We start from the raw sequence: 24,764 nt of genomic DNA on the forward strand, positions 1-24,764 counted from the left end.
TAAATATTCTGACAATATTCACTTTCTCATAAATAGACTCCAATATAAATCTAATGCTCATAATGAAATACACTAAAGTGGAAAATAATATTGGACAATGGAATAATTAAAATTCTGATTTCTCAAACAAAATTAAACAAAAAGAAAATAAAAACAATAAACAGAACCCATGACAAAAACTGCTGCACTTATATTGTTTTATGGACAAATTTGTATACAATTATACTGTGTATTATATTACATCAAGACAGTTCTACAAGGCAATGTCTCAATAGTTTATTTATCAAGAGTACCACTAGGTGGCACTATAAGATAAATGACTTTAGGAAACCACTCAACTGACTTTTTTTTTAACTGAATGTAAAAAAAGGACATTTCCTAGACATTTACGAAATACAGTATTAAGCCAGCCCCAAATTATTAAAAAATGTTATTCTATATTTTCACCTAAAATTTTCCATATTTTTCCTAAATTATATTTTATTTCTTGAAAACTTCCATTCCAAAGTCAAATTAGGAATTAGGATTAGAAAAAGATTGTATTGCACACTAAATAAAAGGAAAAACAAATGAGACTCTGTAAAATGGAGAGATAAATTCCAAATCAGACTTACAAAAATACATTAATGCAAAAGCTAGCCAACCAGGTAGGATGTTAGAGAAAACATGATTCTTGAATACTTAAGACATAGATTTCTAACTGTTAAATAGAGCATATAAATCAAACTGCTCAAGTTAATATGGAATCCATTATACAAATATTTAGAGATAGTTCTACTTGATCATACTGCATTGGACATGAATCAGATCAAACTATTGCACTGCTTTCTAAATGTTCAGCAACTACAAAGATACTTAAGTAGGATGCTACATGGCTCTCAAATATTTCACACAGTGCTTCAGTGAGATTTCTTCTGCTGTGCTCAGAGATTCATTAATGTTCCTGTTATAGGATCCACTGCATTCACTGGAAGAGAAACCTAGATCTTAGGAAAGAGAAACATGGCTCTAATTTGCTGACCTGTAGAATGTGTGGCTTGAAAGCCTTTCCTTTGAACAGATGCATCAGAAACAAACCGAACAAACATTTTATTTCCAGTAGCCACAAGGGGCTCTGGTATCTTGTTGCCACATAGTCTTCCAAGAATTGGTGATTTTTCTGTTTCTCCATCGAATACTTCCAAGTGATCATAAGCACATTCTTGATGCTGCTCAATCTCAAACTCACCAAAGGCCTATTAAAAAAAGAAAGAAAGGGAAAGAAAAGCAAAAACACATATCACTCAAAATGGGTTCTTTCCTTTGGAGCAGAAATGCACATCAATAAAACATGCTCAGGACATACAAATAAATTAACCCGTATAGAACATTATTGAAAGGAGTGTAAAATCAGTAGAATGTAAAGTCTCTGAAAAAACATAATGAGGAAAACAGCACAATTACTCCATGTGAAATTCTATTATTAAACTATTGCAGGGCGCCTGGGTGGCTCAGTTGGTTAAGCGACTGCCTTCGGCTCAGGTCGTGATCCTGGAGTCACGGGATCGAGTCCCACATCGGGCTCCCTGCTCAGCACGGAGTCTGCTTCTCCCTCTGACCCTCCTCCCTCTCATGCTCTCTGTCTCTCATTCTCTCTCTCGCAAATAAATAAAAAATCTAAAAAAAAAAAAAAACTATTGCAACTAAATCACAATCAAAACTATCACAAAACTATCACAATCAACTCCAGGATTTAGACAAGTTATAATAACAGTGATATTTTATTCTGAATATAATTCTAAGTTTATACTGAATGCATCAGAAAACTTTAAACACTTGCATTTTAAAAATTGACTCCTTCTGGTTTTGATGATCATAAACTATTGAATATCATCCTACCTTGGGGCATTTAAACTAAGAAGAAAACCTAAAAAAATAACTTATATTTTCACAGAAATTAACTAAGCACAGTAAATCTTAAAAGAATAAAACAACGGGAATTTACACTATATACTTCTTTCTTTATTTTTTTAAAGGTTTTATTTATTTATTTGACAGAGAGAGACACAGTGAGAGAGGGAACACAAGCAGGGGGAGTGGGAGAGGGAGAAGCAGGCTTCCTGCGGAGCAGGAAGCCCGATGTGGGGCTTGATCCCAGGACCCTGGGATCATGACCTGAGCCGAAGGCAGACGCTTAACGACTGAGCCACCCAGGCGCCCCTATACTTCTTTATTTAGATCCTACAACCCATATTATTAGAAAATACTAATATGGTTTTAGGCTAGATTTTTTTTTTTTGAGAGCCTACTTCTCCCTTCCCTCTGCCTGCCTCAAGGCTAGATTATTTTTAAGTTACTTTTAAGATAGATGGTACACTTATTTTAATATTTAGAGCTTGCAGAGTTTAGTATGCCTTTAAAAGTTATTCTAATTTTCCCATGTAGTAATTTTTATGCATAGGTCTTAGCAAATTCTTATATTTTTTAATACTTGTAGAAAGAATTGTCATCAAACTTCACCATTGGACCAGAGACCCTTGTGTTGGTGGAAGATTTGCCCCTCATGTAGCTCATTACCTATGTTTGTGAAGCTCACTGGCGAGCCAGCAGCCTTAACTCCAAGCTTTAACGATGTGCAGAAGCAAATTCTTAAAATAAAAATTCATTAAATGTATAACACATTAAACAACACAAAGGAAAGTTTAATTGAGGCAGACTGAAAATAGTAATGGCCTAATTATTAATAATTCCAGGAATTCTAGGTTATTTGCCATTGCCAATCAAGGCTTTTTCCCTTCCCTAGAAAAGCCACCATACCTTCAAAAAATAAACTATCATTCCCAGTAAAGGGGAAAAAAGCTGGGAGAAATAGAATATGTACTTGAAAATTCGTTCATTTTCCTGCAGTCTCTGCAGCATAATACATTTGCACATAAACTTTTTGCATACTTTTTTTTTTAAGATTTTATTTATTTGACAGAGCACAAGCAGAGGGAGAGAGAGGGAGAAGCAGGTTCCCTACTGAGCAAGGAGCCCGATATGGGACTCGACCCCAGGACCCTGGGATCATGACCTGGGCCGAAGGCAGCCGCTTAATCGACTGAGCCACCCAGGCGTCCCTTGCGTACGTGTTTTTTAATACAATTTTATGAAGTTATCACAATTTTAAATTTAATTAAGACATACATTTTTGTAATTTTGAAAAGAAAAAATTGACTAAGAACGGTTCTCCTTTAGTGCTGGCCAGTTATCTATTCCTTAACACACGGCCGTCTATTATCACTGGCTTTGGAGGAGTAAGGGAAGAAATGAAAGAAGCAATTTATATTAATTAGGGAGTAGGAGAAAGAAATGAAAGGTACTTAAAAGAAGAAACAAAAGAAAAGAAAGAGGGCCGATCTCTACTACCATATTCCACTGCACCCTACTTTAAAAAGTATAAATTAACATGATAATGACCAATAAGCACTAGAGAGTCATTATTTGTTGTAACCATATGAGTAAAAAAGAATGTTCACTTCATTCTACTGAAGACACTGGATAGTGCAAAAGAGATAAATACTGCGCAAAGAATCTTATAGGAAACAAACAAGAAACAGTGCACACAAAATACGGTGAACAAGGAGACTTCAGCAGAGTGTATTTACCGTGAAGTACAACATTCAAAGCAGGTGGTCGCTGAAGTTTGCTGCTATTTACCTCTGCAATCCAGTGGCAGAGAACAGAGTAGAGGAGACGCAGTACATGGGATGTAGAAGACCCTGAATGGATGGTTGGCTGGAGATCCATTCATTTACCTATCTACCTATTCCACGTTTATGGCCAACCCCACGGATGGAAATGCTGTGAACGTGACAGACCAACACTTCAGGTTTTCTGCCTCTCCTGAGCTGGTACTCAGTCGGCTTCTATTACCATTACGCACATAGACACTGTCTCAGTATCAGTTTGTAACTGTTAAGAAACCTATAGGAGACAATTGGCTTAACCACACTTAGAATTCTTTATTAACTATGAAACCAAGCTTCTGAATTATAAGGTCAATGTTATCTCAAGAAAAAAATAAAAGTATTGTTTCAGGAGAATAACATCATCTGAAAACCACTGCATGTTGAACAATTGTCTCTTCTGACTGTGATTTAAGTCATTCATCTATCAATAAAAAGAGCAGAGAAACCTACTGTGTAGGAGAGAAAACTGTAAGAATGATGGGGGTGATGGCATTCTAAAGCACATCCTTTAAGTAACAGTTAAAATGGGATCAGAATTTACAGACCACACATGTTCAGTCCATTGAAAACCAAGTGAATGAGATAACTAAGTGACTACTTCACTCCCTAATGAAATGCAGGATGTCTGGAGTGAATCACAACATCTGTTTTACAGAACAGAGCAACACCACACAAAGTGGCAGAGCGCTTGCGGGCTGGGGGCATTCTGACACCTGGTCTGGAGCCAGCTGGCTCCCGCTTTTTATCTAATTACTAATGGAATCAGACTGACTCTGTAAGAGTCAAATTAGACAAAGGTTCTGCAGCTGACATATTCTCAAGTGATGCAAACAATTCTCATTCATTAAGGTATTAGTGAATTTTCCTCTTGGAATTGGTAGCAGCTTGTTAGGTCATCTGTAAAGATTGGGTGGTCCTTTTCCAGAAGTCAGTCTAACCCAAATGCTCCACCACACACAAGCAAAAGCGTCACTAACTCACAAGCCGACATCTCATAAATCTGGTCCTTAATATCACAGAGGTATCCACATCTAAGGACCTCCATATATAGCAATGTTGCCTCAATAAAATATATGTCTAGGTCACAGGAATGTATTAGAGGGGGCCATGGGAAATTGGGAAAATCTTAAAAAATATTTTTGTAGAATTCCCAAAGATACAGTGAGATATACAGTTTATTACTTTATTTTATGACACATGCTGAGCCATGAATGTCTGTATCTAAATAATGCAGAATATGGAGATTTCTAGCCACCAGGAACCAATGCTATAACACTGCACCCCATAAAGACACTTAGCTTCCCAGAACATCCTTCAACATCACAAAGGTAACAGGACAGCTAGCAAAGCTGATGTATGGAGCTATATGAAAGTCTGATTTCTGCTGAATCACCGCCCTCTTTTTGGGGACTTTAAAATATTTTTCTTAAGTGTTTACACTAAAACTTTATAGACATTTTAGTATTCAAACATTTAAACCCTACTCATCCATGATTATATTTCTATGATTTAAAGGTTACTAATCTAGGCTTTAAAAAAAAAAAAAAAAGAGCAAATAACCGTGAGCTCTAGTCAGAAATACAAATGCATTTCCCACAAAGCAAACTAAGAGATTAAGGAGTCCCATTCAAAGGAAATAAAATTGAATTCTCGTTTTAGGCTATGGAAAGAATAACTATGTGTTTCTGGAACACCCAAGCAAGCCTAATCTACCTAGCTGGCCACCAGCCAGGCTGCCATATGCAGCCTCACATGAACATCTGTAGAGGGGCTTTTATTGAAAATACAGGCGCTGGCTGAAAGATAAGGCCATTCAGAGTCACCACATATATTCACAAGGGACAAGAAAATAAAATGATAGCATTTAATGCAGAAATAAAATTTAGCCAGGGTGACCATTAAAAGTAAGAAATTGAAAGAGACTGATGCAATTTGAGCAGCTGTGATATAAGATTTGGAGCTCCCTGGTCCCAGCCATCCTTCGCCTTTTCCTGTCTTCGGTGAGAACTATCATTTGGTTTCCCACAAGATACTGGAAGGATTAGAGGCCACTGGGAAACATGGCAGAGTGGAATATAAGCCTCAGCCTTCCGATTCAAAAGACCTTTTCTGTTCCATGAGTCCTCTAAAGCTGTGATCAAATACACTTTTGGTAGATTTATGGTGGAGAATTATGTAACATTTGTAGGTGTTTTTGTTTTCTAAATAGCCCATATATGAAACTATAAATTGCAACTACATAACTTAGCAAAACTCCAGGATATGATAAATCAAATAAACATGACATAAGCATATTGGCCTATTGCTGGATGTCCCTATGCCTGGAACTTTGTTCCTGTTTTGTTGGTTTGTTTTTGTTGTGTTTTGGTTTTAATGTTTTAATATTTAAAAATATTTTAAGAGTACCCAAAATTTAATAATCAGTTGTGTCTCTCAGAACCAAGACAAGATGAAGTCAGGAGTAAAACAGATCCTTGTCCTTATTCATTCAGAACTTTATCTCTTTTCCAGTAAGAAGACTTTCTCCCCCCAAATATCTTTCAACCAGGGTTTCTTTCTACTTTAAAACTATTAATATAGAGTCAGAACCTCATAATACACACACACACACACAGCGAAACAAAGCAAACATATTAGTTTCCTATTGCTGCTGTAGCAAATTACCACAAATTCAGTGGCTTAAATGACACACATTTACTCTCCTAGAGCTATGGTGGTTACAAATCTAAAAGGAGCAAGCAGCGCTGGACCTTCCAGAGGAAAAGTGAGGATCTGTTTCCTTGCATTTTGCCCATCTTCTCAAGGCTGCCCTCATTCCTTGGCTCATGTCCCTTTGTTCCATCTTCATAACCAACAGTCTAGCATCTTCTCTCCTCTCTGACCTCCTGCTTCCTTCTTGTAAGCACCCCTGTGACCACATCAAGCCCACCCAGAAAATCCAGGATAATCTCTCCATTTCAAGATCTTTACGTTAACCACAGTTCCTTTTGCCACATAAGGTAACATGTGCTTAGGTTCTGGGGATCAGGACACCTTTGAGGAGATGAGGAACATTATTCTGTCTACTACAAAAAGTAAGAGCTAAATGTTTTCATCCTCTGATTTCAGCGAAAGTGATCATGGACACTTATGACTCCATGATTTCAAACTCTTTTACCCTGACCCTCTTAACTAACTGAATCCTGCAGAGCGAGTCTGGCCCTCAGGCTGTTTTTGTAATTAAACTTTTATTGGACCACAACCACATGCATTCATTTGTGTATTGTCGGTGGATGCTTTCATACTCAAACAGCAGAATTAAATTGTAGCAGAACAGACCACATAGTCTACAAACTCCATAATATTTCCTATTTGACCCTTTAAAGAAAGTTTTCCGACAAGCAATCATTAGCTATATTTTTAATTGTTAGGGTTGAGTTTCAGATTCATAAGGCTACACAAAAACTTGATCATGGTTGAATTATCCAATAAAATGGTATATAATTTTTATTATTAATCATTGTCATAATTATAATTACTCTTTGTATATCATATATCAATGTTTATCGGCTTTTAATAAGCTATTATGCCAAACACTTTATATGCAAGTTCATGTAATACACACACAAAATTCCTGAGTAAATATTAGCTCCAATTTCCAAAGGAAGAAATTGAGACATAAAAGGATTAGTATCTTTCTCAAGATAACATGGCTAGTTAGGTTCAGACACAAGTCACTTTAAGTTCAAAATATATGTTCCTAATCCTTCCATATGTCTCTGTTGGGTATTCATTTTACTTAATTATTATAACTTCCTCTTCCTTTTCCATTTAAATTATTATATATGCACGCATGCACAGCCATTATGGATGCAGGATGCTAAAATTAAAAAAAAAATTAGATAAAATGTAGAGAGAGAATCTTGGGTTTGAAGGTATTTAGATTCCTATCAGCTTTATAAATTTGCGAACTTACCTAAGCTGCCTGGGACAGTTTCCTTATCTATAAGTGTTATTTGTGATACCAACTTGAGATAATATGCATGATACCACTTTGAAGCCACTATACACACATTAGTTCTTAGTGTTATTTAGTCCAAGCACAGTTTTGTGAGGTAGGAGATGTACCCAGTCAAGGTGCATTTTATTATTTGGAAAACACTCTAAGAAATGGAAAACTTGAGAACATTTATATTTTTATTTGTGGAATTACATATGAGAGAGTGCCTGTCTTAGACTAGGCCCCTTTTAAAGGACTCTCCCAGGATCTCTTGATCCCAGCTCTCTAGCTTATTACATTTATATGAAGATAGTATTCCAAGGTCTTATAAAGATCAGAACATGGGTCACAAAAGTGTATGAAAGAATACACAAAAAATCTTCAAGAACCAATATAATAATTCATAAATACAATTCCACTTAATTTTTATATTTAGCTTTATAATAGTAAATTCATGATCTAGGGACAAAATTAATGTTTATTATGTAGTATAAACATAATTTAAGCTGTTATTATATTCAAATTGTTGTTTCATATTACTGGACAGTATTTACTATGTCCTTTTTTTAAAAATCACCTTTAAATAAGATTTCCTGCTTGTATATCAGGTGGTATACTACAGCCTAATCATATTCTGGCTACACATTCTGGACTCTACCCAAAGCAAATCTGTCAGGAGAGCGTAAGCAGTAACTCATTGGTGTTACATTTACTTTCAGAAAATATGTTCAGTCTTACATATTTAAATGCATGTGTGAGATTAAAGATGGCTACGTATTCTCTGCTACTCTCCCCATTGACAGATGAAGCCTAATTCTCTTCCCCTTGAATCTGGACTAGCCTTTGTAATTTCCTTAACCAATAGGGTGTGAGGAGGTAACATTCAGGGGCTTCTGTGGCATCTTCCTGGGCCTCCTGAAATACTTTCTTTGGGGACCCAGTACTACCATAGGAAGTTTCTGAGACCACCATGCTAGAATGATGGTGTGTAGGTGTTCTGGTTGTCCCAGCTGAGATTACCTTCTAGCCCTCTCCACCAAGATGACAGATATACAATTAAAGCCACCTTGACTCTCCAAACCAGACCATACCCAGGTGAATATCACTGACCTCAACCAATGCCATGGGCAACAGAATTTTCAGGAAAGCACTACTGAAATCATGACCCTCTTTCTCCCCCAAACCACGGGATATAATAAAATGGTGCTTGTTTTAAGCCACAAGGTTCTGGGTTAGTTTATTATGAAGCAATAGATAATTAAAACAGTGCATAAAAAAGAATAGTTGTATTATACTGCCAAAAGTCTTAAATTTCTGTAAATCCATAATAAGCTGACCACTACTTATAGTTCAGTCCTTACATTATTGTACAATAATAGACACTAGATATGGATGATCACATTGTGAACTGAATATACTTATGGTAAGTAAATACTATGCACAAAAATGCTCATATCGCTCAAAGGGCACTGAATTTTATTTTAAGTCCTTTACCTCCATAATTGCAACATTATCTAAATAACCGTGATGTTTGTAGTCTTATAAGTAAACCAAATTAACTAAAATATGATTATCCGAGACATAGTGAAAGGCTTGTTTCACCCACAAACCACTATTACATGTCACCCAACACAACTCTATATCAAGGTAAAAGAATATTTGTGTTAGAAAGAACAGTAAGCCCCTTAAAATTCACAAGCAAGGTGGTTTTCTTTATAACTCATGAAATTGTCTTTAGGATAATTTCCTTTCCTTTGCTTTTGATATGAATAGGTAAAATATTTAGAAATGTTTCATTATTTTTCCATAGAGCCTAAGTAAAGAGGGGTAACAATATGTGAATTGTAAAGAAAACTTCATGGTGTAGAAAGAGATCAAATGTTTTCTTTGCTTTCTCTCTTTGCCCTAGCTCATAAAGACACTAGCTTGTAACCAAATACCTATCAGCAGCTCTTGGCCTAAGGATATTAAAAGATTTAATAATTTTCCAAGTTTCCTTTGGGAATCTATTCTCCAAATTCAGTTTGGGTTCAAGTTCTTCCATGAAAATTAAGGACCCTAAAGAAACCAGGCAAAATGCATATATCTTGAACAATGTATCTTTTTGGTAACATTTGCTATACAATAAATGTCTACCTAGGAAGGTGATTGAATGGTTTGAATTGGAATTATAAACAGGGTTGGCCAAATGTCCATTGGCTGATATCTGCTATAAACAGCAATTTCAGTTTTAAAGTAGGTAAGATTAGTTAGCAGTTACATAATAAGCAGGGAGACAATAATAGTAGACATAAGCAACAACATTGAAATGGTAAGAATTAAAATATATAGAACTAAAATATCACTTGAAGTTGGTAGCTAATCTTATGACACACTTTCCAGTGATCCTAACTCTTAGAGTGTATTAGTGTATTGAGAGGTTTTATATGAACATGAGTAACAGGATAATAAAGTGGGAATCAGTATTGTGTTTCAATTTAGAAACTTTGGGGTGAAGTGATGTGTTTTAACAAGGCTCCCAGGTAATTTTGATGCATGCTAATATTTGAGAAAGCCTAGGGCTTAGACTGTAATGACTTCCACAAAGATGACAAAATCAAATACTTAAAGATCAATATTTGCTTAAAGTTTTTTTTTTTTTCTTTCTGCGAATTTCCTTCTTAGGATACTCGTAAGCATGACCACTGTTGACAGACATGCTTTATGTCCTGACCTTCAAGTGGAATATTTGCATGAAAATTAAAGCTTACAATTTGTGAAGGAAGAGACTGTCCTAGAGTTGGAAGGGGAGTTCAATAAGCTGAAAGATATAAAACTAAGAAAGAATAAAATATTGTCATTTTTAAAATTGAGGTATATCAGGAGTTCTACTTCCTCTTGGATATAGAGAGCTGGAACTATTGTTGTTTCTACCCCAACAACAAGAAAAACCCATGTAAACTTTAAAAATCACAACTTCGCTGAACACATCAGAGCTGAAGTCACAAGTCAACCAAGTAATGTGAAATGCACTGAATCTCAGCCCCCTCCAAGGAGAAATGAGACACATGCTCCTGTTCACCAGTGACAGACCATGGAAGGAAGAGATGCTGGGTGCCGTACAACCAGGCAAGAAGTATCCAGCTATAATTGTTAATAAACTGGTAGAAGTCAGGTGTGGACTAGAGTAAAAGAACAGAGACCCTGGGAGCTGAAGACACAGGGGGGTGTTAGAACCCACTTGCAGGCTTTTCTCCCTGGACCCCAATCTCCTGCTCATGAGGAAAATCATGGGCAGAGCAGGAGAAGGCCAACTGCCTTCCTCAGTGTTGCAGGCTTGGAGAAGCGAAGTGGTTACTGTTATGAGAAAAATATGAAGCCCTGATGTAACCTTTCTCTAGAAAACAAACCTTAAGCTCCTGGAAGAGGGAAAGAAAACCCTATCACCACCAGGGCAAAGATACAGACCCACTGTAGCCAGGTGAAGGGCAAAACAACAACAACAACAAAACCCCACAATAAACCACATCTGCCTCTGGAGAAGCACTGTTCACAGGTTCCTACAGCGAGAACAGTAGAAGCCTGCTACCACTATGGAAAGGACAAGAAACTCTCATGGAAGACCAATCAGAGATATAAGATGGAGTTTGGTTGCCACAGAGAAAAGACAACAGGACCACCGAGAAAGACCATCGCCGATACCTAAACCATCAGGGTCTAAGATAGAAGCTGTACTAAGACAACAGTGAAGCCCTTGCCCGGAGCAACAAGCACCCAGTAAGAAGAAACTTCAGTCTACCACTGGGGAGGATAAAGTGTAGAGAGGGAAATCACTCATGGTGGAGATGAACAGGGGAGCTAAAGATAAAGTAGAAACATTGTGAAATGTCATTGAAATCCCAGCCTCCGATTCAAGAAAAAGGAATTCAAGGCCAATGGTGCACTGAAGGTCATCATAGGAACAAGAAAACCCAAAGTTTTAGTCAGCTTTACTAACTAGATATTTCCTCAACAACATCAACTTCCATACACACATGTGCTAATAGCCTCAGAAGAGATGTGTCCACTTCCAGACATAAAATCTCTACTGTTATCCACATAATGTCAGGTATTTAAAAAAAAAGTCACATGACACACAAAAAAGGCAAGAAAAGCGAAAAAGCACACTACTAAAACAGAAAATAATGAACAGAACTGCCTCAGACATAACCCTTATGTTTAAACCATGAGATGGAATTTAAAGTAACTATGATTGGGGCACCACCCAAGTAGCTCAGTCAGTTAAGTGTCTGACTCCTGATTTCAGTTCAGGTCATGATCTCAGGGTCATGAGATCAAGCACCACATCAGGCTCTGTGCTGGACGTGGAGCCTACTTGGGATTCTCTCTCTCCCTCTGCCCCCACCCTTGTTCACGTCCTTTCTCTTTAAAAAAATAAATTAAATAAGGTAAATATGATTATTATGCTCCAGATACTAGTAAATGACCACTTTCTTATACTGTACACAAAAATAAATCCAAAATGTATAAAGACCTAAGTGTGAGACAGAAATCTATCAAAATCCTAGAGAAGAACACAAGCAGCAACCTCTTTGACCTCAACTTCTCACTAGACACGTCTCCAGATGCAAGAAAAACAAAAGTGAAAATGAACTATTGGACTACATCAAAATAAAAAGTTTCTGCACAGTGAAGGAAAGAATCAACAAAACTATAAGGTAGCTTACAGAATGGGAGAAGATATTTGCAAATTGCATATCTGATAAAGGGTAACTATCCAAAATCTATACAGAACTTATTTAATTCAACCACCTGAAAACCAAATAATCCACTTAAGAAGTGGACAGAAGACACCAGAGCTTACTCTGTCTGTGCACACAGGGGGGAGAGGCCATGTGAGTATATAACAACAAAGTAGCCATCTACAAGCCAGGAGATGAGGCATTACCAGACAGCACATTGATCTTGAACTTCTAGCCTCCAAAACTGTAAGAAAATATTTTGGTTTTGTTTTAGCCACTCAGTCTATGGTATTTTGTTGTGGCAACCTAAGCAAATTAATGAACATGAAAGTTATAATAATGAATCAAATGAACATGCTAGAAATAAAAAACATGGTAAGAGGAATAAAGAATGTGTTAATAAGTTCATCAAGAAGACTCAAGACAGCCAAAGAAACAATCACTGAACTTGAAGATAGGTCCGCAGAAATTTATGCAAACTTAGACTCAAGAAGAGTGACAAAAAATTAACAGAGCATCCAAGAGTTATGGTATAATATAAAACAATCTAGCATATGTGTAATTTGAATCTCAGAAGGAAAGGAGAGACAATAGTAAAAAAGAATTTTGTGGAGAAATAATGGCAGAGAATTTTCAGAAATTTCTAACAAACATCATAATATGGATGCAAGAAATTCAGAGAGGGGGCGCCTGGGTGGCTCAGTCATTAAGCGTCTGCCTTCGGCTCAGGTCATGATCCCAGGGTCCTGGGATCGAGCCCCACATCAGGCTCCCTGCTCCGCGGGGAGCCTGCTTCTCCCTCTCCCACTCCCCCTGCTTCTGTTCCCTCTCTTGCTGTGTTTCTCTCTGTCAAATAAATAAGTAAAATCTTTAAAAAAAAAAAAAAAAAGAAATTCAGAGAATTTTGAGAAGAATAAATCCCACAAAATTTCTAAACACACACACATAGATACATTATATTCAAACTTCTGATAAAAAAAAGTTGAAGATAACAATAGGAAAAAAAGGAATAAATATAAGATTTATAACAGGCTTATGAGAAACCATGAAAGCCAAAAAATAATGGAGTCAGTGTTTAAAGTATAGACGAGAAAATAAAATTGTCATCCTAGAATTTTATACCCAATGAAAATATCCTTAAATAGTGGTACTGCACAGACATACCCTACACAAAATATAGAAGGAATCTGTCTTCAGACAGAAGGAATGTAATGCAGACAAAATGTGGATCTACAAACCACAGTGTCTTCAGAAAATCTATTTTTCCAATTTCTTTAGCTAACTGCACTGCTGAAAAAAACGCAGCCCATAAGCTTCAGAATGGTCCTCTCAATCAGGACCTTGGACAGGACTGGCAAATAATCCTGTTCCCACAATACTGTCATCTTACCACCTAGCATCCTTCCGAAGAGTGGCTGAAATAAATTGATGTCTCTGTTTGGAAAGTCATTTACTGATATTTTACAAATACAGTGATTGCAAGAAACTCTATAAGATGGCTATGAACATCTTGGTGACATTCTCTAATTTTATTATTATAATGCCACATATAAGTAATGCTTCTCCCCCGCCCCATCAAATTCACTGAAAAGAAAGTTTAAAAACAAAGTTTTAAAATTAACCTTACGGCTGGACTGGTCCAGTAAGCTACCATATGTAGACTGGTAGCCTCTTTCTCAAGACAATGTCTTGTCCTTTATTATGGTGCCACTAGACTATCCTGAGCCTTGCTGGTTGGCATTCCCTCCTGCTTTTGACAACAGCATGTTATGGGAAATTGTTAAAATTTCTATATTCTTATGATTATTTCCTTACATTATACTCTTCAAGTACTCTGTAGGCTATAATGAGACTTAATATATATTACCATATGATCAGGACAGAATGCAAGACAAAGAACACAGGAGGAAGGACAAACATTACATTCACATGTGAATTTAGGGGAAGTCTAAAGATACCAGTATCCATCTAAGGAAGGCAACTATGTTATGCAAAAATGACTTGTTGTTACAAGACAACATTGTTTTATAAAAAATACATGCAGATATATTTAGGTATATAGAATTGACACAACCAGTACTGTGCTCTCCTTATATGAATAGTTATTTTATTTCTTTCTTGCTGAATTTCAGATGATTTTTTTGTTCCTTCCTTCATTTTCCCCACTTGGAAACATTATGACCAATAACATGTTAGGAAGGAGAGCCTATTGTTTTGCAGCAACTTTGATAATGCCTTTAAAGCATCTGGGATAAGTACACTGTATGAGAACTGCACGGCTGCCCTTACTGTCATCTTGATCTAGGAAGTCAGGGATTTGTTTAGTGTAAGTAGGAAAGCATAAGAAAGAAAATCTTTTCCAGCTGCCCACTAATTCAATTCAATTAAATAAACATTCACTTTATTTCCATGTGCTGGCCATGAAAGACAAGGGCAGTCAGTTTAACAGAAAGAAGGACGAGCTCACTTACTAATTTGATTCGGTGGCCAGGAGTGGTACTGATTTCCCATGTGCATTCCTTCCTGCTTGGGTACTTGTCTGGCCAGTTGGGGCTGGTGATGAAGCCACTTGGACTGTGGATCTTCTGTTCACACTCAGCTGTGCCAGTAACAATAATATCAATTAGTATGGAAATCTAGCCCGGGATTGGTTTAGCAAGAAAGTAGCCTATTTGCTGCCTATGCCGCTGAAAGATTTTCCTGAATACTAACTAATCACCACTCCGGTCTCTGTTATCATAGTCATCTGCTTTGGCAAACATGTTGTAGATCATAATCAGGCAATGTTTGTTTTTTTGGTCGCATGAAATTAAGTGTTTACAATGAATTAGATAAATGCCTAAAAGAAAATGGACTAGTTTAAATTGCTGGATCTGAAAGCTCAGATTTTAACAGAGCAACATATATTGACAGTTGAGGATATTAACACTTGGCATGTGCAAAATACTTAATGCAATGTCACAAATGATAATCAATGCCATTTTCAATTCATATTTTTCCATTAGCAGAAACATCATTTATAGCTAATTAACATCATTAAGCCATTTTATGGATGATGTATTTACATTTTCTCTCACCCTTAAAGTAAAGATGTGAATACCTAAACCATAATTTCAGCTGTTAAAGTAAATTAATCCCTAATTTTATCAAAGTACAATGCAGCACTAAGGGGAAAAATAAATGAACAGCTACTAGCCATGGAAATAGCTTCTAAACTAATTTTGAAGACTATTTCATTCAATTAATATGAGATTTCTTTTAGGTTTTTCACAATTAAAATTACCTTACCTTAAAGGAGACTATTCTACATTGTAAATATCACACTTCAAAAATGTTTAATGTCAAAAAAATATTTAATATCCTCAGGCTCTTTCCATTCTCTGTAACTGATGAAGCAGCCCCCTACACATCCTAGTTTAGACTGGGAATTATTTGTTGTGTATTATGTATCCCATTCTAAAACACAACTAATTCTCTGATACTTTCCAAGAAATCTCTTTGGGGCAATTCTTTACTATATGGACAAAACACCTGTTACACTGCAGGGCTGTGCAATAAGGGTATGATGCCCAACATAAATGTTCTGTTGTTGCATTCCTTACTACTAGATCTTTCTCTTACTTGTGATAGTTTTCCATAGGGAGATTTGGACTCCTAGCATAGGAATACAAAAAAGAGAAGAAATTCAGCTCCTTTCAAACAATGTAGGATCATGTAGCACGTCTTAGAATCTAGATCCTAACAGTTTTCTAAGTTCCATTATTCCTGTCCTTGCTTTGCCATATGAAATATGGAGTCTCCAGGATCTGGAAATAGCCTATAAAACAAAGCCAAGAGGCTCGCTACTGAATTGTAGAAGGTGTCCATACGATAGCAGAGGTAAAAGAAAATCCTAAACCTTTTACTGGCAGTAAAAATGAGCTTTAGTAGGGATACCTAAATACCGTTCTATCTAAAAGCAAGCTTCCTATGAAATCCTTTCTTGAAAATATTTACTGTAATAAACAGAGAATTAAGGTATCTAATTTATATTTGTTACTTGTGAGCCACAGGGTATATGCATACTCTACAAAAGCTCTCTCTTTTTTCTCTGAATTATCTTCCATAACTGCATGACTATTCCCCAGCCTGTTGATTTAACAGAATACTGTACTAAGTTACAAATATCAGTCCTCACGGGTTTATCCTCACATAAGAAACTTAAAAGAGGGGGAAAAATTCTGCTTGCATATGATTCTGAGCAATATCATTGGCTCAATGAAAAAATAGAAAAAAACTGACATGTAACAATATTTGAAAGAATGTGAATGGAACAAGAGTCAGTTCAGGATATCCTGTACTAATCCAATGTTCATACAAAGAGCTGCTATCTAACTGTGATTCTAGCCAGGGACCTACCAATCTACATGTGCTAATAACTAAAGTTATAAAATCTGCTATAGTAATTCTTTCAAAATGGGCATAAATCCAATTTAAGTAGAAAATTCAGGAGCAGATCCTCAAAGGATGAAATAAGAACTGAGTAACTATTTCTTGTTCCCATCTACCTCATATAGGCTAAGGAGATAAAGGTAACTGTTTTTTATAACATCAGAATATTATAAGGCCTTAGGGTCAAAACCTGATAGCCTACTATTGTGCTATTAGAATGCTCCTTTTTTTTTTTTTTCGGCCAAACCCATCACTTAGAACTTTAAATGGCACAGTATCTACCATTTTCAAATGTCTTTCCTCTGGTAGGCATTTGAGTTTGATACTCTTGGTATTTAAAGTGCCATCACTCATGTAGCATATATATGAGATATTCTGGGGAGGGAAATTAAACCAAATGCAAAACATTTAGCAGAAGTCAAGTTTAAATATGGAGACTGTCATAGGGTCTGTGCTACAAGAACCTGGGGATAATGTGGTGCTTTTCTGGCTGCCAGATGGCATCATAGCCACTCCGATGTCTGTTACACAAAGTTATTCTAATGTCACCCATGTGTGAAGTGCAGAACCTTTAGGTATTATGAGGTTTCCAATAGTATGCCTTGTATCTCTGAACGCTGCACATATTTTTTTTTTTGACATTTGAATAGTCAACAATGATATCACTCATTGATATGATTAACTCTACTTGGAAGCAGTGCTTTACCGAAACTACATGCAATTCTAGATGTTGTCAAGAAAAGAACACTCTTTCATACCTTCCTTGCAGTCATGTTTATTTTCATGCAGCACAAATCCATTACGGCACTGACACATGTAGCTTCCCATTGTGTTGACACATTCATGTTGACACCCACCATTATCCTTAGAGCATTCGTCTTTGTCTAGCAAAAAGATAACCCCACAGTTTAGTAAGTAGCTTTAGAAACAAAGGGTATCAAAGGAAACTCTTTCAGCTGTGGTTAACACTGGCAAAGGGTAAACTAAGTCACAGCTTTCTTTGTTCCCAACATAAAACAAAAGCCCCCAAATTTATAGTGTCTTAGTTTTACCCACTCCTTGTTTAGCTTGGAGCCTTGTACCATGAACTGAGTTTCTAAGACTGTTGACTCTAGGAAGAAAACTTGTAGCCTCTTTCACTCCTATGTTGGAGTAGGAGTTTTGAGTAGGAGAGAGGAAATGAATGAATCTTTTTCCAACTAATCCTAGACATTTATTGCCAATTTTTAAAAATAAATTTAAAATTGTGGGTAGTTTGAATAAATGCAGAACTGCAAAGTAGAGGGAAATCCTTCAATATATTAGCCATGGTGTAGAGACAGAGGCTAAACAAGGTTCCAAAATTTGTGTATAATAACTTTTTAAAAAAAATCACTCAGTATGACTACTGCAGTTGATTTTTTGTTGTTGTTGTTAACTTTGTTGTTATGGTTAGCATTAATGAATCTGAACACTTCATCACCATTCAAGACAGAAAAAGGCATCATTAGATTATCCTAAAGAAGTAACTTAATTTATATATTTGAAACAAATCTACTCCAGCAGACCAGCTTATTAATAAGTAATTCCCTGAAAAGGCTTTTAGTGTGCTAGAAGTAAAGGTTAGAATAGGAAATATGAGCTTTAAGAAATAGCCAACAACTTCACTACAGGGAAAAAAGCCAAACGAGATTAGCAGGCAGTGAATCCAGTGAGAGGCATCAGCCACCATACTATGTCACTCAGCTGTCATTCCATGGCTGGCTTGTCCATTAAAGTCAAAACTGGCAGATTGCTCCTGACACACATAGATGATGACACATCACTCAGACTTTCATCACTCCCACAGCATAGAGAACAAAAAGGACACATGACAGTCATTATCAGAGGTTGGCTGAATTCAAAAATTTATACTGTCAACTTATTTTTCAAGTGACAATTTGTGAGCTCACAGTGGCACACAGATAGCTAAAGCTATTTTTGCCTTTTTATCAAATCAATATTCACTCTATGGAAATGGGTTTGGGAAAAGCATTTTTATAGAAGAATCTGATAGTAATTTTTAAGGATGCATCTGTTTTCCCACTTTTGGAGATTGATTACATGACATAGCACACGCATGCTTCTGGGATATATTCGTGTATTGGCAATATCAGAATACTCCAAATGCATACAGGCAGTCCCAAAGTTCAAAAGGATATATCAGAATCGATACATCTGTGATTTATGTGTTCTCTATCTTTAACACCTCCATTACACTTTTATTATTTACTATGTAGCTTAAGCACAATAAAAGTAGAATAAAGAAAACCGTTCTCTAAAAGTATAAATAAAGAAACCATTCTCAACATGTATAAGAAATCAGAATACAGAATTAGCCTTGTAAAATTAATTTTAGAGTGATTTATAATCATTTCAAAGCCCTGTTCCCTTAATTGTGTCAACAGTGAAAACTACAGTTTATGAGTTATGGATGACTTATGCAAAACGGGTGGATGGTAGGTCATAACTTCTTACCCTGATGGAGTCAGCCACTTGTATTTTCCAATTCAGTCAAGCAGTAAATGATTTATATTTATTAATTTATTAATTAACTAAATTTATTAATGTACCTTTCCAGAGACACTTTGGTTGAGATGCTTTGGAAAAAAATATATCCTCGTGAGCGGATGTAGAAATAGACTTTCTTTGTTAAATGGAAATAACCAATTTAAAATTTCTGGTGCCAGAATTACTTACACTGAAATAGTTACATATTTCCTATGAAAATGTTTATATAATGAATGTTTGATGATCTTAAAATAACACCTGAGAGACTGAACTTTAGTTGTACTATAGGTCAACCAGACTTTTGAGAATTCACTGGAAATCTAACAACTATAAGCCATTTAGTTTATAGAAAATGAGTTCACACTTGAAATTGACTGGTAAACAGATTAAGTGCTCAGTGAACCAATGGTGGCAGGGACTGCCGGAAATCATCCTTTTATCTGGACCTGTTTCTGGACCTGTTTGGATTGCCATTCATGAGCAATATAAAAATGTTAAAATACAAACATGAACACAAGTTATTATTCATGCATTTTTAAGTCCATAGTTATTTTATAATCAAAGCAATTCCAGTGCATAAAATATTTCTAACATTTAAACTTCATTCTAGTGGCACTCTCAAGCCACTAGATTATATTTCTAGGAAGAATTATTTTCTTTAGATTTGGCAGAATGTATTATGATAGAATAATATTAGAACATAATATTACCCCAATAGCTGTGGTAATGGTAACTAAAGAGAAATAAAGTTGAAAGTGAAATTGATTACATTACATAGTAGTTTTTTTGTAGCTAATAATTCATATTTATGTTGTTTGGGAAAAATAATCGATAATTTTAAGATAATCTTTAGAGGAAAAAGAAGGGGGGGGGAGAAAAATAATGATTGTCCAAGTATCCATAGTACTATTTTCCCCTTTGACTGGTGTTTCCTGCCTTCATCTCCACATCTGACGGTGCCTAATATAATCAATGTCACATGAAAATTAAGAATAATCACAATACACTACTAGAATATGTATATTCTATACACATATTAATCTAGGGTCTATCTAAAATTCAAAACTGGACTAATGCAAACAGCAACTAAAAGCAACAAAGGAAAGTTATCATGCCCAGCAAAGTAACATATAAAACTGTGCCTCCACGTGTCAAATAATCATATGAGAAGAGAAAATTTCAGTAAATATTGGAATACTTAAAATTATGCACACAATTTACATCATGCAGACAAAGAAAGCTATTTATTTCAATTAATATTTTAAGTCACCTAGGGAGCAGTGAATACAGTGTAGTTATTTTAAAAATATTTATTTTATTTTTTTAGATACTTGTTTTAATAGAAGTAAATAAACTATTCTATTTAAAGTGAATTGATTTCTGATGATCTGTTGATGAGAAATAGCAACATCTTTTACAAAAGACAAAGTCCACAAGCATATTCTGGACTTCTTATGAATGAAAGTCATCAAACTAGAGAAAAAAGCTATTAGCAAACATGTTTATGTTTTCATTTTCTTTCCCTTTTTCCTCTTAGGACATGCAAACTACAGATATTTTGAACAATGAAAATCCAAAAGAGAGAACAGTGGATGATGCAGTTTTAACTATTCCTTAGAATGTCTACATAATAAATTTAATATTTGAGAATTCTATCAATAACTCATTTGAAATTTTCCAGTATTTTCATACTGTAGGCACAAAAGTTTAAGAATAGTTTTTATTAGTGAGAGAAACAAATGTTTTGCTGAGTAGAAATAAAACATTTATTTTCTGCAGATGGAAATTAGCCTCCTTCTTTGGAATGGACATATCTGCTTTCCATTGCTTCATGTTCGATAAAGGAAAGATCCATTATTAGGAAAGAAGGAGGTGGCATTTTCCCATCAGAGGCCTGCAGAGTATCTCTGAGACTATCAGAAGCCATCAGTCTATGCATAATACATACTGGATGGAACTGAAGTGGCAACCTGTATCAAATTCTTGCAAGATTCAAAAATAAAAATTTTTTCTTTGCAGAAAGCTTCTTTATCTGTAGGAAAAAGAAAGTAAAGGGTCCATGCACCAGAAAAGAAACATATATGACAGATATACTCACAAGAAATGGCAAAAGATAAAATAAACAGACCCACTCACACTCCTGCATGAGCACACACACACACTCCCATGCGTGTGTGAGCATATACGTGGCACATGCCAAGTTTGAACACAAACCTAACAATAAATAATCATCTTCAAAACAGCACTAATAAACTAATATTACACTGTATGTTAACTAACTGGAATTTAAATAAAAACTTGAGGAAAAAAACCAGCACTAATAAACTCCTCCAAGAGCTACAACAAAAACAATTTGCTCTTTCCAAAATGTGGAAATATTTCAAAACCATTAATAATGAAAACTTGTCAAAATCATAAGAAAGTTTTGTTTAATTATTTGAAATTAATCACATTAACATCTACAGTTTTCTTAGAATAATATGGGGCTGGGGCGCCTGGGTGGCTCAGTTGGTTAAGCGACTGCCTTCGGCTCAGGTCATGATCCTGGAGTCCCAGGAGGGAGTCCCGCATCGGGCTCCCTGCTCGGCGGGGGGTCTGCTTCGTCCTCTGACCCTATCCCCTCTCATGTGTTCTCTCTCTCTCATTCTCTCTCTCTCAAATAAATAAATAAAATCTTTAAAAAAAAAAAGAATAATATGGGGCTGGATTTCTTCTAACAGTATCTACAAGCATTCCATTAGAGAGATGGTGTACAGTAGGAATGATGTAAGGAAGTAACTGCACACAACAAAAGACGGGTCAGATGAAAAGCATGTCTGCTGAAATCATGTGAATTTGAGGTAGAAAAATCACACAGATCATTTAATCTGACTCCTGTATTTGTTACAGACAGAAATAAACTGGGAGTCAGGAAAGGTGGGTTTTATTCCATTTTTACCACTGAGCAATTCACCAGGTCCTCCAGTACCAGATCTGTGAGAGACACTGCTCTTAAATGAGGTTTATTCTCCAAATTCTCTAATATTCACTCAAATTTAATTCTTACCAATCCATGGTTGTTTAAGGAAGACAGAATGTTCAACTCTCATTGCTGAAGTCATGTGTTACATTTTTTTCAAATAATGAATGCTAGAATTAAATTTTTAAAAAAACAAGTTTGACAAATATTGCCATTTTTTACATGCATAAAATCCTACTAATATTTCCTTTAATTTTGGCCCATTTAAATAAAAGTACTTTGTTCTGAGTAGAATACCGTTAACCTTGCTTAACCACTTAAAATAAATAAGCTGTATCACATGTACCTGTGCAGATTTGCATACTTGTGTTCAAATCCACAATCATACAAAATTGTTTGGTTTTACTATTATGTAAAGTAAGTGATTAGTGTTAACAGAAAAACAAACCTCATTCAGTTCAAAAACGTAACAGTAATATATTGTTGGACCAGACTATCTTCTAGAAAATGCTTATGCTGTTTCCAGTGTAGCTAAAAAACTGAACAGATACACAGTTTTATATCATGTCTGATAGCTTTACTTTGATTATCCTAATTTCCTTATTTGCTTTCATATTACTTCATTATATTGTTTTTTAAATATATCCTAAAATCAGTACAGTATATGACATTTTGATTTTTGTAGTGGGCCTTGTGGACTTCCTGTTGTATAATACAATAACTTCTAAATGTTCAAGCTATAGCATTTTCCATGTCTAATGAAAGATTTTATTATGTTATTGTTAAGATTTTAAATCAGAATTTATTGTGATGGTTCTTATTTTTTTATAAATACGGAAGTGACAGAATTCGACATCCAAGAGTCATTCTTCTGATCCCATTTCTTAGGTCTATAAAGTGCTTATTTAAAATGAAAAGCTATGTACAAAAATAACTAGAATCTATATTTGAGTATTTTATTAAATATTTATATTTGGAAATGATGCTATAAATGTTTTATTTCACGGTACACATTAAAATCTAAATATATTTTCTTTTTAAAAAGATTTTATTTATTTATTTTGAGAGAGAGAGAATGAGAGAGAGAGGGAAAGCACATGGGGGGGAGGGTCAGAGGGAGAAGTAGACTCCCTGCTGAGCTGGGAGCGCGATGCGGGACTCCATCCCAGGACTCTAAGATCATGACCTGAGCCGAAGGCAGTCGCTTAACCAAATGAGCCACCCAGGAGCCCCCCAAAAATCTAAATATATTTTCATGTGTCTTTTTTCTTGATGTATCACTGAGCTGCAAGAAGGTTAGAATTATTTTTTAATAACTTTCCTTTCCAAATAATATGGAATCACCTATTATCAAATATTATTTCTTCTTTTTATTAAATCCTTGGTAATTGTTCCTGGCACAAGACTGTGGGAAAAAAAGCTGAACATGTTATATTCCTTATCATGTTTTCATAAATTCACAACCACTTCTTCAATCTTTAGAACACAGATTACAAACAGAAGCATTTAAGACTCAGTCTTCATAAGGTATCGCTTGATTAACATACACACTACAATAACACATTTATTCAACTGTCTATAATAAGATAATCTTATTAAATAACTATAAAGTTAAAATTATTAAACTTAACTCAACACAAAATACTTGAGTTAAGATTATTAACCTCTATTAATATTTATTAACTAATTAATAAAAGAGATAACTTTAAGAGTTTCTTCACTCTCAAAGATCAAAGTCTATTAGGTAATGTTTACAAATCTAGAAATATTTGGGGTAACAGAAATATGATATGTGTTTTTCTTCTAAAGTTATTTTAGAGGCACCTGGGTGGCTCAGTCGGTTAAGAGTCTGACTCTTGATTTCGGCTCACGTCCTGATCTCAGGGTCTTGAGATGGAGCCCTGTGTCAGGCTCTGTGCTGAGTGTGGAACCTGCTTAAGATTCTCTCTCTCCCTTTTCCTTCTACCCACACACACCCACTCACACACTCTCTCTCAAAAATTAACTAATGAATTAAAGTTATTTTTGTATTTAAATTGAAAACTGAGAGAAGTTGGAGAAAAACTATAAAGTACCATCTTCCTACCTTAGCACGCATTCTTGGTATTTTTATATAGCAACTTTCAGGTTTGTTCCCACCACATGCTTAGCTGTATGCACAGTGTGCAGATAGTTCCATACCTAGACTTCCATTAATATTTTATCATATACAACTTTTTACATCACAGAATCATTAAACCATCTTTATGGTGTAGAAAAGTCCACAAAGTGTACTTGTTCTAATTTATTTACCATTTTCCCCCTGTCATACCATTAGGTTGTTTCAAATTTCTATCACTATAAGAGTATATTGAAATCCTTCTTCCAGCTTTTGAAATATTTCTTTATAAATGTGTCTCAAGAATAAGATTTCTGAAGAAACTAGAATAGTCATT

At 35.4% G+C, this 24,764-nt stretch overlaps 1 protein-coding gene across 1 annotated transcript in view; it reads right to left on the reverse strand.

Moving 5' to 3' along the window:
* The window catches only part of TLL1 (tolloid like 1), a 208,160-nt gene that overhangs the window by 7,618 nt on the left and 175,778 nt on the right, over positions 1-24,764 (reverse strand). Inside the window, exons 17-19 of the mRNA XM_021698858.1 lie at positions 17,600-17,725; positions 14,882-15,009; positions 1,022-1,235 (exon numbers count right to left, since the gene is read on the reverse strand). Of these exons, the coding sequence (XP_021554533.1) occupies positions 1,022-1,235; positions 14,882-15,009; positions 17,600-17,725 (468 nt within the window). The remainder of the gene's footprint in view (positions 1-1,021; positions 1,236-14,881; positions 15,010-17,599; positions 17,726-24,764) is intronic.

This window comes from Neomonachus schauinslandi, chromosome 2, assembly GCF_002201575.2.
Source record: "Neomonachus schauinslandi chromosome 2, ASM220157v2, whole genome shotgun sequence".
Taxonomy (NCBI): domain Eukaryota; kingdom Metazoa; phylum Chordata; class Mammalia; order Carnivora; family Phocidae; genus Neomonachus; species Neomonachus schauinslandi.